At 43.8% G+C, this 18,370-nt stretch overlaps 2 protein-coding genes across 2 annotated transcripts in view; one reads left to right on the top strand and one right to left on the bottom strand.

Annotated features, from left to right (window-relative positions):
* Positions 1–18,370, top strand: part of LOC147712585 (AMP deaminase 1-like) — a 2,876,771-nt gene that overhangs the window by 127,049 nt on the left and 2,731,352 nt on the right. The gene's annotated exons all lie outside the window — the stretch shown is intronic.
* Positions 13,983–16,379, bottom strand: LOC147712586 (E3 SUMO-protein ligase KIAA1586-like). Its single transcript, XM_086919280.1, has one exon. The coding sequence runs from the start codon at positions 16,377–16,379 to the stop codon at positions 13,983–13,985; it is 2,397 nt and encodes a 798-aa protein (XP_086775406.1).

The following is an 18,370-nucleotide window of genomic DNA, read 5'->3' on the forward strand; positions in this document are numbered from 1 at the left end:
GGTCCACAATACATTTGGACAAGCAACTAGCCCATCGGAGTTGCATATCAAACTTCAAGAAGAAGAATATGATGCTTCTCAATCTCCGGTTCATATATCGACACCAGTGGAAGATAACCCTGTTGCTCAAGTGCCTATGGCTTTGCTATCCAACTTACAATATATGTTGGACGATTACTATAGGAGGTTCCCACCATCAGAGTCAGCAGGGTCTGGGCCAACAACTCCAACTTCTGAAGCACCTCCACCTGTGCTTCCACCGATGCGCCAGTCTTCACAATCACAACCTACTCAAGAAGGAGCTCCGCAGTCTTCGGAGGATGAAGACCAAAGGTAAGAAGGAGACGTGGACGATTTGTCGGAGTGGGATGACTATCAAGTACAATCTCCTTCAACATCTCCTCAGACTACGTCGGCCTCCCCTCCAGTGGATGTGGCTAGTTTTCACTTACTAATGGAGCGTGCAACCAAACGCTTTCATATACAGATGGAACAGACAGAGCAAGACTGCTTCTTGTACGATTTCAAGGATCAGCCCAGACGACAGATAAAAACAATACCCATCATTGATTTCATCTGGAAGGAAGGGATTAAGGTAATGTCAACGCCGGCCTCCATTCCTCCGGTCTTGCCACGCATAGATAAAAAGTATAAAGCTCCTGAAAAATCGCCTGCATGTCTGATCGGACATCCAAAACTTGACTCAGTAATTGTCCAGGCTGCCCAGAAGAGGGCCAGAAATCCTTCCTCTGCGGTTACGGCACCGCCGGACAGGGATGGCAGACGCCTAGACTCAATCGGAAAGCACGTTTCCACCATGGCTGCAACAACTGTTCGTGCTGCCAATGCATTGGCCATGTTGGGGCGGTACGACCGCCAAATGTGGTCTGACATCGCACCATTTATCGATCTCCTCCCTGAGCAATCCAAAGCTGAAGCACTTCAAATTCTTCAAGAAGGCCAAAGAATCTCTGAAGAGATTATCGATTCAGCTATAGATGTCGCATCTACTGGATTTTGACAGTTAGCAGGAGCTGCTGTCCTGCTCAGACGGGGGTGGTTTCATTCAACTCCTTTCAGGCAAGAAGTCCAAAACAGAGTTTTAGACATGCCATTCGATGGCGAATATTTATTTGGTCCCAAAGTAGAGAAAGCATTATACAAACAATTAAAAAGGATACTGAAATAGCAAAATCCTTGGGCACCCTGCAATTCCGCAAGCCGCCCTTTCGAGGAGCAAGAGGACGAGGGACGTCCTCCAATAGAGGTGGATACCAACAACAATCCACATACAGACAAGGTAACCAGCGCTATCAGACACAGCGCTACCAGTCTTATGGGCAGAAAAGATCAACCTACGCCCAGAACAGGGGTAAGACAAACAACTGCGGCAAAGACCAGCACCAATGAGTCTTTTCACCTGCCACCACCAATTCTCCACCCTCACAAAAAACTTGGCGGAAGAATATCGAAATTTCACTCCAACTGGCAGTCAATAACAACAGACAAATGGGTCCTGGATATTGTGGCCAGGGGCCATGCCCTAGAATTCGAAAAATTCCCTCCAAATGTTCCGCCAAAAGGACCGCCTCCAGCTCACCTGAAGGAGCTGTTTGCCCAAATCAAGGTGATGATACGAAAAGGAGCGATTGAGAGCGTTCCACAGAAGATGATAGGAATGGGGTTTTACTCCAGGTTCTTCCTGGTAAAGAAGAAGAACGGGGAGTGGCGCCCGATCCTCGATCTTCTCGCTCTAAACAAGTATCTAAGGAAATTGACATTCCGGATGTTTTCGCTTCAGGAAATATTACATCTTCTAGCAGCAGGAGATTGCATGGTCACCTTAGATCTCCGGGATGCATATTTCAACATCCCCACTCTTCCTCGCCACAGGAAATTCCTTCGCTTCAGGGTGGCTGGCAGGGACTACTAATTCAAGGTCCTTCCCTTTGGTTTACGGACAGCTCCAAGAGTATTTACGAAAGTTTTAGCTCCAGTGTCTGTGCACCTCCGGCTGGATGGAATACAAATTTTCCCATACCTAGACGATTGCCTTATAAAGGCCAGTTCTCACGAAACCGTTCATCAACACCTACAACAGTGTCTGCACCTATTTCAGTCTCTAGGCCTGACAATCAACTTCAGCAAATCCCAAATGCAATCGTCCCAAAGAAGGGCCTTCTTAGGAGCGACTCTAGAAACTCAAAAACACAGAGCTTTCGTCTCAAAAGAGAGACTGATAAAAAAAAGTTGGCTAGCACAAGATCTGATGCAAAGAAAGTCAGCTTCAGTCCGACTGTACAAGTCTTTTCTAGGGATGGCATCGGCTTGTATTCCATTACTTCCAAATTGCCGGCTCCGAATGAGGCCGCTTCAGGAGGAACTGACCTTACAGTGGCAACAGGTTTGGGGCACTTTCGAGGACCTCATTCAAATCACACCACTCATGAAGAGGTCTCTTCTCTGGTGGACACAGATGAGTCATCTGAGGCAGGGATGCGCGTTCCTTCAAGAAGCACCGAGTCTAACCATCACTACAGATGCGTCCCTCGAGGGCTGGGGGGCTCATCTACAAGGCCTCACGATCAGCGGCAAATGGACTGCGCAGCAAAAACGGTGGCACATCAACCGTTTAGAACTGAGAGCCATTTTTCTTGCACTCAAGGCGTTTTGTGCCATCATTCAGGATGCCAATGTGTTGATACGAACAGACAACACAACAAGCATGCACTACGTCAACAAGCAGGGAGGAACACGATCTCTTCTCCTGTCTCAAGAGGCGCAGGATTTATGGACATGGGCTCTTCACCACAATGTAAATCTGCAAGCAGTGCACGTTCCGGGGACAGAAAACGTCCTCGCGGACGCGCTCAGCAGAACAACGGTCACCACCCACGAATGGGAGCTTCACCAGGAGACAGTGGAACACATATTTCATCAGTGGGGTTGGCCAGATCTAGATCTATTTGCGACAAGGACCAACAGCAAATGCCAAAGCTTCGCAAGCTGGCATCCCCACAAGAACTCTCTGGGGAATGCGTTCTCCATCAATTGGTCTGTGACGTTTGCGTACGCTTTCCCACCGATTCCACTAGTCCCCAAGGTTCTGCGGAAGATGAAGAAGGAACCTTGGCGACTCATCCTGATTGCGCCCAGATGGCCGCGCCAATATTGGTTTACAGAGCTCCTCCTACTGTCAGAGTGCAAGCCAATTCAGTTACATCCAATCCCGAACTTGCTCAGCATTCAAGAAGGACAAGTCTTCCATCCGGACCCAGCATCTCTGAGATTAGCGGCCTGGCTCCTGAACACCATGAGTTCGCACACCTAAACATCCCGGAGGACTGTAAAGAGGTGTTGGCCAAGGCTAGAGCGCCTGCTACCATCAAGACGTACAGTCTGAAATGGAAGCGTTTCTGCATCTGGTGCCGTTCAGCAGGGGTTCACCCTTTTTCAGCAAAACCTGAGGAAATTCTTACTTTTTTCCTGCAGTTAGCACGAACAGGTCTGTCTCATACCTTAAAGGTGTTTCTTGCTGCAATATCCAGATATAGACAGGATGGGACCAATTCTCTGTACTCAGCAAGGATTATCCAACAATTCTTCAGATGCCTCTTTAGAATGTTCCCTCCTGTACGCCGTCCGCCTCCTTCGTGGCATCTAAATGTGGTCCTAGCTCAACTCATGCGTCACCCATTCGAACCCATCCACAAGGCCGACTTGAAGTACCTTTTGTGGAAAGTATCACTGCTCTTGGCTTTAACATCCTCCAGGAGGGTTAGTGATATCCAAGCTTTCACTGTGCACCATCCTTTCCTGCAATTCACAAGTGACTCTGTGATACTTCGCACAAATCCAAAATACATTCCGAAAGTACCTTCGGATTTCCATCTCAACGAACCTATTGTTCTTAAGTCGTTCTTTCCAGACCCGCAAACACCTGCGGAAAGAGCGTTACACTCGCTTGACATTAAAAGATGTCTTAAATTCTACCTACAAAGAACATCTACTCTACGCACTTCTGACCAGTTGTTCATTACCTACGGTGCGATTCGTAAGGGGCTGGCAGTTTCAAAACAGACTATTTCAAGATGGATCTCTGCTGCCATTGCCTTTTGCCATGCACAGGCTGGGAGACCTTTACTGTCAGCGCCCAGAGCACACTCTACAAGAGCGGTCTCTTCATCTACGGCCTTATTTGCTGGAGTTCCTCTTCAGCAGATCTGCAAAGCGGCTACTTGGGCTAGTCGTCATACCTTTACCAGACATTACTGTCTAGAATCGATCAGCGAGGCTGATACCGAGCTGTTCTACGGAATCTGTTTCACTAAGGTGAGCCTCTGTTTCCCACCTCCTTGTTTCTGCTGTCAGACGCTTCTTATGTTCTGTTCACACATATTTCCATGATTGCATTATGTAATGCTTAATACGATATGTGTATTTTCACTTTGCATTGTGATATGCGTTACTTGCTGACAAGCTTGGCTTTATTAGCGTTTGCCCAGCAAGGATATGTACTGCTAGCTACTCTGATTCAGGCATGTGAATCTATGAAAGACACCCCTAATACTGGAGAAGAACAATAGTTACTTACCTGTAATCTGTGGTTCTCCAGTATTGGTGTCTTTCATAGATTCACATGCAACCCGCCCACCTCCCCTCAGAGGCTTTTAGGCTATAAGGGTTTTACCTACACTCCTGCGAGAAAATCTGAGAGCCTGAGCCTCTGGGGAGAAGGTTCTGGCGCCTGATTGGCTGGACTTTGGACTATGCATAATGACTAGGATAGTCACGAAGGTGGAATTTTTCTCTATGGTAGCTTGGGCTTCTTTACTTCCTGGTTGGGAATTAGTGTTTTTTCCAATGTAATTATGGCATAATACTGCTTTTTTATGTACCGTGGGACTCCCACTTCGACGACGGGGAATGATTCAGGCATGTGAATCTATGAAAGACACCAATACTGAAGAACCACAGATTACAGGTAAGTAACTATTGTTCTTCTACCTTGTTTTTGCCACAGACTCCAATTCGCATAAGGGCCTTGCACAGACACATTCAAATCCACATCACCATCACGTACAGGCCACAAATCCAAAGCATGCTGAATCGCTTCTTTCGCCAAATCAAACGCATCTTGCTGCGGTTTATTCCATTCAAACCATTCTTTTTATGGGTAACTTTGTACAAAGGAGCTAATATCTGACTCAAATGTGGGATATGTTGACGCCAAAAGCCAAATAAACCAATAAATCTCTGTGCTTCCTTTCTGTTTCGCGGAACTGCAAATTCTGCAATTTTCTGTTTTACCTGCGGAATTACTTCTCAAATCTCTTCATGCCATTTAATGCCTAAAAATGTCACACTTTGTGCTGGACTTTGCAATTTGTCTGGATTAATTTCCCAACCTCTATTTTGCAAATGAGCTACGATTAGATCTAATTGGGTCTGAACTTGTTCCTTTGTTTCACCTTGAATCAAACTGTCGTCAATGTAATGACACACCTGTATTTGTGGACTTATCGGTATTTCAGTTAAATGTTCTGCCACCAGCCGGTGACAAATCGTAGGACTATGCACATAGCCCTGGGGAAGACTTCTGAACGTCATTTGACGTCCATTCCATGTAAAACTGAACAGTTTCTGGCACTCAGGGGCAATTGGGATGGAAAAGAAAGCATTAGCAATATCAATAGAAGCATACCAAGTTCCTGAATGTTTTTGAATTCTCTCAATTAAAGTAATAATGTCAGGTACTGCAACAGTCAAAGGGGGTGTATGTTTGTTTAATTCGCGATAATCAACTGTCATGCGTCAAGAATTATCACTCTTGCGCACCAGCCATACGGGATTATTCCAGGCAGAAGTAATCGGAGTTATAACTCCTGCATCTACTAAATCCTGAATTGTAGCACTGATCTCTTCATGCCCACCTGGAATGCGATACTGTTTCTGGGAAATTACTTTTGTAGCTTGAGGGATTTTTACAGGAGGAATTCTCAAACGACCAACTCTCACGGGCTTTGATGATGTGTAGTTCTTGTCTCCAAATCGATAACATCCATCATCTAAATATAATGTCATACCTTTTAAAATGTTGATTCCGATTATATATTCAAGAAGGGGTACTACTAGTACAGAATATTCTTTTCGGTGAATTCTACCTATTTTCATCTCAACATTAGCTTGTACTGCGGGAGTTTCTTTACCACCTAAGCCAGTAATTGTGAAAAATTGTCCTTTAAATTTCTTTGGGTTTCCATAAATTAAAGTGGCCTCCGCTCCTGTATCTACCAATGCTCGGGCCCTCTGTATGTTACGATGTCTCCAAAAGATTTCAGTATCTATATAGGGTCTATTATCTCTGTGAGCCCAATTGCGTACCGGAGCTTGACCTATTTCCTAGTCCTTTTTATTGCGTTCCAACGCCCAAATCCAATCAGGATAGAGACTTTCAAATCTTTTAGGTAGTGTCACCTCTCGTTCATACTTATTCCCCTCACGAAATGGATTCTTGTCATCCGCAAAATATTGTGAATTTCGCTCAGAAAATCTGTGTCGTCTTTCTCTCATTCTCACTTCAGGAGATTCATCCCTCTCCTCTCTGTCTGCTTTCAAAACGCTCATCTCTCCCCCTCTCTCTCTCCCCCTTTTCCTCTCTCTCTCGTTCACGATAGGGAGACACACCCTCTCAGACCATCTTCTGCCATTCCTGTCAGATTTGCTACGGTTTTTGTCATCCTCACTGTCATCAGAATAATTACGATCACAATCCTGTTTACGCACTCGCCTAGCACCTTCCTTTTTGTTCAAGCCACGTTTGCAGAACATAGCCCACAATCGATTATTAGGCTCACCATCAATCATCATCAATCATCTTTTCACACCATCATCCAACAAGGCGAGAAACATGTCACGTCTAGTAAATTGATAGTTACCATTAGAACGATCCTCAGGTCTGGATTGTCTGTCCGGTTTAAGCCACTTACCCAATTCACCAAGCTGACGCACAGCCTCAAGCATAATAGACAAAGGACTGCCAGTTTGATTAATCAACAATGTCATCATAACTTGCTTATAGGCAACAGGGGTGGAACAAATAATTCTATTCCGCACAGAAGAAGTTAACAAGCCATCCATCAATCTGTCAGACGTACTCAGAAAAATCGCATTCTTCATCACCTCCTCTTTCAGTCTCTGCGAGGCATCTCTTAAAGTATACCACGGCTTATCATTCAAAGGCCAATCAGATTCAGTAGGATATTTGTGATTACAACCCTCCGTCGCTAATTGAAGCAAACTAATCTGACCATTAATATTATAATTCCGAAAATAATCTTGCACAGTAGAATCGGAACTCAAAGAACAGACCTTCAGCACATCTCCCATATCCAACATGATGCCAGCAGCACCTAATTCAAAAAGACGCACCATCCATGTAAGTAAGGCCTCACCAGGCCGTTGTCGAAATCGTACCAAAATGTCACTAACTTCCTGTTGTGTAAAATCTTCCAAACTATCCAAAGGAATCCCATTGGGATTGCCAGGAGCCTGTTGTAATTTCTCCGAAAGACAGGATGTGCAGAAACCTCCGCGCGATCTTCACATTTACACCGATCGTCAGATGTACAAGAAGCACAAGATTTACAGTGACGTTCAGTACGAGAAGGTGCACGCCTCTCATTCTCATCAGCCGAGGAGCCAGACTCATTCGAGTCCCAGATATTACCATCCCACTCATAAGGGTTCCAATCGAGCCCTGCTTTCGCCACAACCAAACGCACTTTCCTTTTACTGACTCGACCAAGTCGATGTCTGTATTTGTATTTAGTAATTCGAACAGCAGCTCTTTCCGCAATAGTCTGGTATGTATCAAATTTGTCAGCAAGCAATTTATTCTGACATCTTAAAAGAGTGCAAGCATTCTGCGTCTCAACAAACTGATCTTCAAATTCTTTGCATTGACGCTGCAACTTCACAAACTTCTCATGTACAAGCCTGTACTCATACAACAAAATCCAACTTCTCCGTCCTAATATAGGAAGCTCCTCGCCCTTCACAGTCTGCACTTTCTGTAAGCAAGCAATCACCTGAGCCGGATCCGCTGTTTCCAGACAAGAATTCCAGCTCTCATTCAAACCAGTACAATCAGCCCATTCATGAGCTAGCGCCTCATAAGGCGTCCATTCCCATTTGGGAATTTCAATTGGCAATTTAAGAGTAGATTTTGACTTTCTCAAAAACATGGTACCAAAAGTAGATATATATACAGAAATAAACAAAAATATACAAAAAGAACCTCCGCACACGCCGAGCGCAAACCAACAAGATAACAATACGCACTACAAGGCTTTCGTAAACGGTTCGTGACGCCAAATATAATGACCGGATTCTCGGACCAAGAATTACCCACTCACTCAGATACAACCAACCCGGCCAAAACGTAACACCATCCCTTCCCGAACCCTATTTACAACAGTCCCTGAAAACTTACCCTCTTAGGTATTGCGCCTATTCCAACGGCCGACGGCACCACTACCTCAGGAGTGCTGCCGTCGGCCGTTGGACGTTCGAACCTCACCTGCGCAATGGAACGTTCAGCACTGGAGCTGGACGTTCCATAGCTGCTAAGAGGTTACCCGGGAATAGGGAATTTGCAATATACAAGCTTATGCCATCAAAAATACTGCTAGATCTAAGGGATTACTAAGAATAGTCACTAATAACTATGGAATTCCATATCTCATCCTATGATCTCACTTTATAGCCCGCAACAATCTGGCCCGGACTATTCTACCCTCCCCTTCATATTGGAGAGCAGCTCACTATACCACACCAACCACAATTGGTGTTCTCACTAACGCCCTGTCTTGAGCGATCTCACTACACACCAATCCCAATTGGTGTTCTCATTAACGCCCTATCTTGAGCGATCTCACTGTCCTATTAATACCTTCTGGTCTCTCTCTCTATAGGGGAAGTTTCTGAGTACCTAATATTTACTGGGAGTATCTTCTACCTTATATGAATTATTATCCCTCATGTGATAGATAGGCGATACGATCCTCTCACACAAGAACTGCCAAATTGTTACACTTAAGAATTATTCCTTGACATAAAACTCACATCAATCTCCCGCATCAGTTACCTGTAGGAAGGGAATCGCCCATCCTTCCATACTCTGGCACCTGGCTGTAAAGAAAGGTTAGCTTTATCATAGAAACAATACTCAAATATATATGTTCATTACAAACTGGTGTCCCTTTATTACACAATAACAGACAAAGAAAACATTATAAAGTTACAATACTATCTAACAGTCTAAGCATAGCCTGAAAAGTAAAGGAAAGAGTTAGTATATTTGTGTGCTACAATAGCAGGACAGACTTCACCTTATAATTCTACTCTGCACCCACGGATACACGTCTGCACCGCTATGCTCCTTCAAAGCACTGGAACCCTTCTCTCGTCTTCTTCTCTGTTTCTCAGCTCTGCACCGATTACTTTGCACTGGCTTCCTCTCTCCCACGAACTGTCTTCACCTCCAGACTTCAATCTAATGTTATAGTTTCAACCGCTCTGGAAACCATCTATTCTACTACCTTCTTCACTCTGATTGTTCTAACTCCGACGTTTAACCATCTCCAACTGCTCTAACGGACTGACTCACGATGTAGCTTCAGTCTCTCCAAAAGATCATCAGCGTTCGATCGCGCCAAACTTCAACTTTCGACTGCATCTGCTAACTGTCATCAGCCTGCCTCTCCTCTCTACACCTCGATAATATAAAGAGCTCCTCGTTCATGGAAAGTTCCAGACAGTAACCTGCTGCCCACCAGATTCCTGTACTAGTCTCCAGGCCTCCGACACTCCCACAGTGGCCAACTGTTGTTTCGTCGAAAACCCGAGCTCTGCTTACATTCCTCAGATATGGGCCAGCTCTTACCGGTTCCTCTCCAGTGAACAACAGCTCATAACTAAAACATCACTCTTGACCTACTAGCGCCTCGAGCAGCCGAGGCAGGAAAGAAAATGGAGTCTCTCTCGTTTGGGCCCTGTAGGCCCGAAAAAGATGAAAGAGACGCATAGCTCTATCTAAATACTTAAGCAAGCCCTACAAATAGGTAATATAGTATCTGGAATAAAGGATCTACCCTCTAATATAGGCCTTCAGGCCCAAAAATGATAAAAGGACATATTATTATGCCAAAGTCAATAGGCTAACCCTAAGAATAGGCCGAAAATAGGCATCTATCCACTATACTAAGATGGTAGTAGACTAAAGTCACCATCTCTCAGAAATAGGACAAAATGTCCGGTCACTACAATCTGTCACAGCACAACTTAAAAGCAACTGTGTCTAACCTGTCTATCAGAGCACAAGTCAAAAGCAAATGAGTCTACCCTGTATCTATCAGAGCACAACTCAAAAGCAACTGTGTCTGCCCTGTGTCTATCGGAGCACAACTCAACAGTGTTAGACCTGGCACCTTGGTGTGGGTCTCCCTTCGATTTTTTGCTGTTTGCTTATGTGTTTTTTCTGGTTATAGATGCTTTGGGCACTGTGCTACTGCTATCCAGTGCCACAATGCAAGTGCTGCCTATGGTAAATTGATGTATGGATTAGTGATTCCATGATTGGCTGGTTTGGTTTACTTGTCAGACCCTAGTACAGTGCACTGAGTGTGCCCAGGGCTTGTAAACCAAATGCTGCTGGTGGGCTTGCAGCACTGGTTGTGCCACCCACAGAAGCAGCCTGTAAAAGTGTGTATCAGTTCTGCCATTGCAGAGCCTGTGTGCAGTCTGGTACTGCCATGCTCACTGGGAAAGTGTACCCACTTGCCGGTCACTAAACCTTCCCTTTTCTGCATATTAGTCACCCCTATGGTAGGCCCAAGGGCAGGGTGCATTGTAGGTAAAAGGTAGGACATGCTCTGATCTGTGTGGCATGTCCTAATAGTGAATGACAGCCATTTTCATTTTTCACTATGGTAAGGCTACCTATTCCCCATAGGCCACAATGGGCAGTTTGATTATTACATCTTATAATCCTAATTGACTCAGGGAACTAGGTAGAAATTTGTGTTTAGTGTGCCTAAACTCAGAATGATAAAATACATCTTTTGGTGAAGTTGATTTTAACATTCTGTGTTTGAAAATACCACTTTTAGAAAGTAGGCATTTTCTTGTCTAACCATCCAAGCCTGCCTCTGCTAGGTTGTGTATTCCTTGTCTGGAGTATGGCTGGAGGGTTCCAGGGGACAGGGTGAGTCAGCGCAGGGATGAATAGAGAGATCTTCATGCTGATGGGAGGGAGGAGTTGCACCTGGGACCTGAATAGGGCTGTGCCTTCCCTCCACAATGCTGGCTCCACCTCCTGAGGTGCGTCTGATGTCCCTGGCCTGCACTGTGAAAGGAGAGAAGGAGTCTTGTCAACAAAGTGCCCCAGGACTGACCAGAACTGGTTTGGACTAGGCAAAGGCCTCTCTGCCTTCAAGGAACAAAGAGTAAATGAGTATAAAAGGGGGGACCCAGACCCCAGAACTTCAGATCACTTTTGGGAAACAAGAAGAAACCTTTTGCTGAGGAGAGGAACCAGTGAGACTGAGGACGGACTATCCCTAAGCATGAAAGATTGGCCTGTAGTGGTTGCCTGACTGCCAAAGAGAGAAGAAAGGACTTTGGAGATACTTCACAAGTTGAATGAAAGTAGCACAAAGGCTTGAGATGGAGCTTGCCTCCTGCTGAAGTCTCAGGGACAACAGACTTCACCCACCAGCTCCCCAAGAGGTATTTTGGATGTGCCTGCAGTTGTGTTGGGCTTTCTGAGGGACTGCGTGTCTGAAGGAGATGGAAGCGCGACTCGCGAAGAAGAAGCGTGTCGCCGCCACTGCCTTTGTCGCTTCACAACGCGAAAGTGCCTTGCATCGCTGGAGAAGAGGATCGACGTTGCACCAGGTGCTGCTGCATCATTGGAGAAGCGTGTCTCTGCTGCAGCCGCCGTTCTCGCATCGCTGGGAAAGCGTCCCAATGCTGCAGCTATCGCATCTTTGCCGAAGCGCCTCGCATCGCCGGAGAAGTGATCAATATCGCATCAGATGCCGCCGTATCACCGGGAAGCGTGTCGCAGGGCCTGTCACGGCTCAGAAGAATTGTTGAGTCGCCGTATGGCCATCGGGCTTACACTCATTGTGTCACATCAAGGAGAAGCTGCCATTTTTGTTTCATTGCACCGGATCTTCATCGCATGACCGCGCTGCGGGACGCATCGCCACGGAAGCGCAGAAAGAAACCGACGCACCACCTCCCCATGCCGACAAGAACCAATGCATCCTCTACGCATCAGTAGGGACCCGATGCATCACCGTTCTTGCGTTTGAGGAACGGACGTATCACCTTCCTTGCAACACTTAGCTTTACGCATCCAAAGGCACATTGAATTTAAAGTGCTGCATTTTACATCTGAAGAGATTTAAGCTATTTCTAACCTTTTTAAAGTACAGTATTGTGGATTTTTGTTGTTTGTGGTCTTGTGTTAAGTTTATATAAAAATGAGTATTTTTATACTAGAACTTGTGTGGTGTCCATCTGTAGTGTTGTGACCGGGTTACTGTATGTGTTCACAAATGCTTTACACACTGCCGCTGAGATAAGCCTGTCTGCTCATGCCAAGCTACCAAGGGGGTGAGCATGCCAAGCTACCAAGGGGGTGAGCAGGGGTTATTTTAGGAGTGTACCCAGTGCTTAATTTGTAAAATATGAAGTGCAGGTGCTCAAATGTTTGTCAGAGGCCACACCTACTTTTCTCTGGCTCCACCCACTTCATCCACTGGTTCCACCCACTTACTATATTGGCTCCACCCACATTTTCAACTGGCTCTGCTAAAAGTTAGAGGTAATATATATATCTGGCTGATCCGAAATTTCAGCAAGGGAGCCTTCCTCATAGTAAGGTTTTGATAGGAGGGTCCCTTGCCTTGTGAACATTTTGAAAAAGATTAACTCAAAAGTGCATTTAAAGCACAATGTTGTAATAAATTAGCTAAATCACTAATGCATTGAAAAGGGACCATTTCAGTGCTGTATGTGCTGATTTGGTGAGAAAGGACAATACTGGGGTAGGGTATGCCATTTTTAACAGTCTATGAGTTCTAAGGTACAACTTTTACATAGCTTATGTGCCAAAATAAACCAAAATGTTGTTAAAACACTCTAAACGGAGAAAGTGAATAACATCATGCAATGTACTTGAATTAGTCAGTCATCATGGCACTTCCAGTGGCCGAAGGGGTATGTGGTTATTCAGTACACTAGAGTATTTTGTTAGAGAAACAATTGAAAAAAGAGGATTACCAAGTGGGCTTGTTACTATAGCTTAGACCCTGGGGGATATATGTGCATTTATTAGACACAGATTAGTTAAATAAAATATGGAACTATGCAGTTCTGTATCACACAGACACAACAGATTAGAAAAGAGGCATATATTCCAAATATGACTTTTTAATTCAAGAATTGTATCTTACCAGAAAGCTTAGCAAAATGTAATCTCCACCAATAGGACCTAGAGCTACCTAGGCCAAAGGAATAGATAATGACGAGGCAGTTTGAATTTCACAGTATTGCAAGTCAGACTCATAGCTATTAGTGCAAAATGGCCATAGTCAGTGCCATACAAAATCTAAACCTATAAAGACAAAATAATGTAACATAAAGCATATAAATACAAATAAATATGTTCTAAAATGAAAAAGCAAGGTAAGTCTTATAAAAACAAAATATATTATATAAAATATAATAAATATAACATCCAAACCAAGAGACAGCTATAAGAAAATATTAAATAAATTGACACTGTCAATCAATGCAAATAAATAACCTATATAAAGTACACAACAATTAAATTTCCCCAAAATTCCAGTAAAGCCTAACTTTTTTAAAATATTGCAATGACCCATTTTTCAGTTAGACTGGGCTAGCATCTATTTTTCTAGAAAAGCCCACACACAGTCTAAATCATTTGTGCATTCCAAATCCTCCTCTTTCCTTGCTTTACTCCTAGTGTCATCAGCTGCTCTCCGTCCTTTTGCAAGCCATGACTGAACATAGGGGATTGGATTGAATCTCTTAAATGGTGAACCAACAAGATTTAAAAACAATAAAGAAGATATTGTTTCAGTCAGCAATGATGCTCTTGTAGATGTGCAAATAAGATTCATTTGAGAAAAGCCCCGCTCATATTCTGCAGTACTGATAGCAATAGTGTGCAAAGCCATCAAAAGCTCCTTGAACTGCCTTTTAATTTCTTTTCCTCCAGATTCTTTATACTCTCTGTACGCACGTATGGTTTCTCGGCTGGCAATGTTGAATCTTTTACACAGAGACTCAATGTCACTTTCACCATAAAGAACAGGTAGCTCATCAGGCCAGTACTGTTTGTATAAAACTTTCACTTCGTTAATCAGTGTCTCATAGTCAGCCTTTTTGTCAGCAGAATTAGTACCGCCTATAGACAACAAACGATTTCTCAGATTTTCTGCAAGGCTACGAAAAAACTGTCCCTGTTCAATGATTTTGTCAGTGGTCTTTCCTTTGTGCAGCATCACACCCTGGAATATATTTTCTTCCATTGCCTTTTTACACTGTGAGAAATGCTTTCCTTGCCGGTCTACCATTGCCTCAAACACTGCTATTTGCCGACAAATAGCTCGATGGGCATCAATGATTGTAGAATCACGTTTCTGTAACTCGAGTGATAACTCTGATAACTCCTGAAGAGCATCATACATGAGGCCAAGATTAGCAACAAATTGGATAGATGATAATCGCCTTCCTAGGCCGGTGTACATATTTCGATTAGAACTGTCACGGGAAGCATCAACAGCTGCACTAGTAAAATGCTTGTAGAGAGCAGGATAAGCATTCCAAACAGCTTCTACTGTTCTAAAGCTTGATGCAACCCAACGAGTATCTAACACTCTACCTATTCTGCAGAGCTGAATGTCAAGAACTTCTGCCCACTCCTTTAGCTCCAAACGGTTTTTAACAGATGTGGCAAACAAAGAATATAGCTTGTCGAGTAAGTTTTTGAAGTGATTTGTAGCGCCAATATCTTTCATGACATCATGAACGGCAAGTTCCAGGCGATGTGCTGAGCAGTGCCAGGCTACAATATTGGGAGAGATTTTTTCTTGCAATTTCTTTACAACACCACTGTGACGGCCAAACATCACTGAAGCTCCATCACAGGCAACTGAAACCAGGCATTTGGAGAGAAAGTCCTCACTTATATTAATAGGATCTTTTTTTAGAGCAGACAGTAAACTACTTACTATGCCGTCAGCTGACAAATCACTCAGCTCAATGAGGTCAATAAAAATATTAGCTGGGGAGTCCATGCCAGGTAGCTGCATTCGCATGTACACAATTAAAGAACTTTTCCTATTTAACGCAGTGCCTTCATCTAGTAAAATACTTATTTTTGGGGAAAGTTCAATAATTTGAGCAAATATCTTCCTCTTCATTTCTGAGGATATGTGGCGTTGTATGTTTGAGCAAGCTACATTGGAGTGCAAAATTCGACCCATATCCAGTCCATTTAACTGGTGGCAGTCTATCTCTGTTTCAAAACCATACGCTGGTCTGTTCCGCTTTGCTTCCTTATAAGCTACACAGAATATTCTGGATGTTGATGACATTTGTAAAGATTGAGCTTTTGCAGTTACTTGCAATAAAGAATCTTTTTTTGCATTTTCTAAGATTTTTAAAGTTGCAACATGAGCCTTGCTTTGTGCATGTTCTCCAATCTTTTTTCTCAATGATTTTTGCTGTTGTTTTAGATTTGTGCCATATGCCTTCACAGTAGAGTCAGTCCATTCTTTGGACAATTTCATTCCCCTGGATTTCTCAGCACCAAGATCACGGACTTGGCGACACACAGAACAGCCAAGGTTAGGGCCTTTAACAATTAACCACGGATGCTTGCGTTGGAAATATATCTTTTGATCATGTTTCCAACCTTTAGGAAGAATGCCTTTCCTAAAAACTGTGTCTGAATGTGGTTTCAGCGATAATGTGTCAAATTGTTTGCTAGTGCTTGGAGTTTCCTCTGTCTCAGTAGCAATCTCCACAGCATGATACTGGTCATCTCGGAGAGGACTTTCTTGTGTCTTTTCTTCTGTAGGTGTGATAACGCTGCTGCTAGTAGGGGTGTCCCTCTCATCTAGTGCCTTCTCTTGCACTTCATCTTCTGTGTTGTTCCCTTCATCCACCGGAAGTACATGGTCTTTTTTAGCTACTTTATTAGTACACTCCCCATCGTCTTTGGGCTTAAATTTTGTGAAGTAGCTTGAAATCTTCTTCTGCCCACTGTGTGACATTCTAGGGAAGCAAAGTGAAATAAAACATGCTAGACATGTGCGAAGTGTGATGTCAATTCATCTAAGTAATTACATGCACAATTATTTTTTTTTTGCAGTTTGCTCCAAAGAAATTTATGCATCTGCACATATATTACCATCTACTACAACTGACTACAATTATAATCCAAATGGATCTTACTTTGCCGGGTTTGCCCACCCAAATTCAGACCTTTTCCAATTCATACGCCTGCCTGCCCTGCAGCACTCACTGAAAAGAGGCACAAAGTCTTTAAAGTTTGCCTCACTTTTAAGCTTTGGCTTCCTGTAGCAGTAGTATGACAACTAAAGCAGGGTAAGGTGGAAGTGTGCAAAGTTAGTTACACACTGTGATTCACAAAAAGTATTCATTAATTGACACTCAAGGCCAGAATGGGAACCCAAAGCAGCCCTGGCAAGTTTTGTTTGACCAGCCCCCATACAGTGCATAGCAAGCAAGCTTAATGACTGCTAGAGATGTTTGCATGGGGGTCATTCTCCCCTCAAGAACATTTTTTTGAAAAGAAAAAACTAAAATGATGCACAACATATTTAGCCGTATCAACTTTCAAAGCATAGTAAATTGTACACCTAAATGAGGACCTGCATAGCCACCAAGGCCAGAAATCATGGTAATCTCACAACTTGGAAATGTCAGACAAAGGCACCCAGGCCAGAAATCATAGAAACGCCAGACAAAGGCATCCAGGCCAGAAATCATGGAAATGTCACACAAAGGCACCCAGGCTAGAAATCATGGAAACGTCAGACAAAGGCACCAAGCCTCAGGCCAGAAATCGTGGAAACATCACACAAAGGCAGCCCGGAAAGAAATTATGGAAATGTCACACAAAGTCAACCAACCAAGCCAGAAAGAATAGAAACATCACACAAAGGCACTCAAGCGACAAAGCATGAAAATGTCAAAGAAAGGCACCCAAGCCAGTGGTGCTGGAACAATTTCTAGAGTGTTGGTGCTGCCCTCAATGTTACATCTCTGAAGAAGTCATAAGATTGTGAAAAACCCAAACTTACACTAAGGACAAACACAGCAAATGAGCCTTGCTCATTCCGGCAGAGGTGGCGAGTGTGTGGTATGTTGCAGTAGATCATTTAGAAGCCCACTTCTTGTTGAGTGGTGTTGGTGTACTCAACTGTATGAACCAAAGCTTTCCACAATACTAAACTCACCACCCCAACTACCTCAACTTCCTGCTCTATCCAGTGCTGAGGTAGAATTCCTGCATATCAGCTGATGCTTTGGACAGTTGAATAGCTACCAGACATTGGTAGTTGTTATTTGTTAATGATATCTATGTAGGCATACTGGCATTGGCATAGTAGCTCAACGAAACAGCTGTAACGATTCAAGATGGCTTGACATAGGTCTTTCAAGCAAAGTGAGCCCTAGGGCTTAGCACTTTAACTTAAGGCAATCTCAGGAATGGGCTGGCGAGGTGAGCTGGCATTCTTCGAAATGGGGAAAACGGACTTACTCAGATGATCCAGTAAGCAGATCTGTGCCTTGGGTTAGGTAAGGCCTCAAGGGCACTTTGCAGGCAGCATGTAGGCCTGTGCTAAATGCTAAGAGAGTTAAACTGCAAGCTATCTCAACTCAAGCCTCTCCCAGAGATGCTGTGCTGGCTGGCAGGGGTTCTTTATTGAGCTTCCTGCAACAGCTATTAGGTCTGTATCAATGAGGGATAACTTTACATCTATGTTGGGACTTGAGCACCTGTGCAGACTTATTTACCACATTAAAGTTACTCATTTGAAAACGTAAACTTCAATGTAATGACATTTGGGAGTGAGAAACAAAGTCCTAAAATACTCTAGATAATTTGGACTACAGTTTCGTTGCAGGCTACACTAGAGAAATAGTTTGTCTCCGGAGCAAAATACAGTACATTTTCACCAAAACATTGGTGTCCTAAAAATTAAAAACTTTGCTCAAAGTTGTTGAACAATCACCG

This window comes from Lissotriton vulgaris, chromosome 5, assembly GCF_964263255.1.
Source record: "Lissotriton vulgaris chromosome 5, aLisVul1.2, whole genome shotgun sequence".
In the NCBI taxonomy this organism is placed as follows: domain Eukaryota; kingdom Metazoa; phylum Chordata; class Amphibia; order Caudata; family Salamandridae; genus Lissotriton; species Lissotriton vulgaris.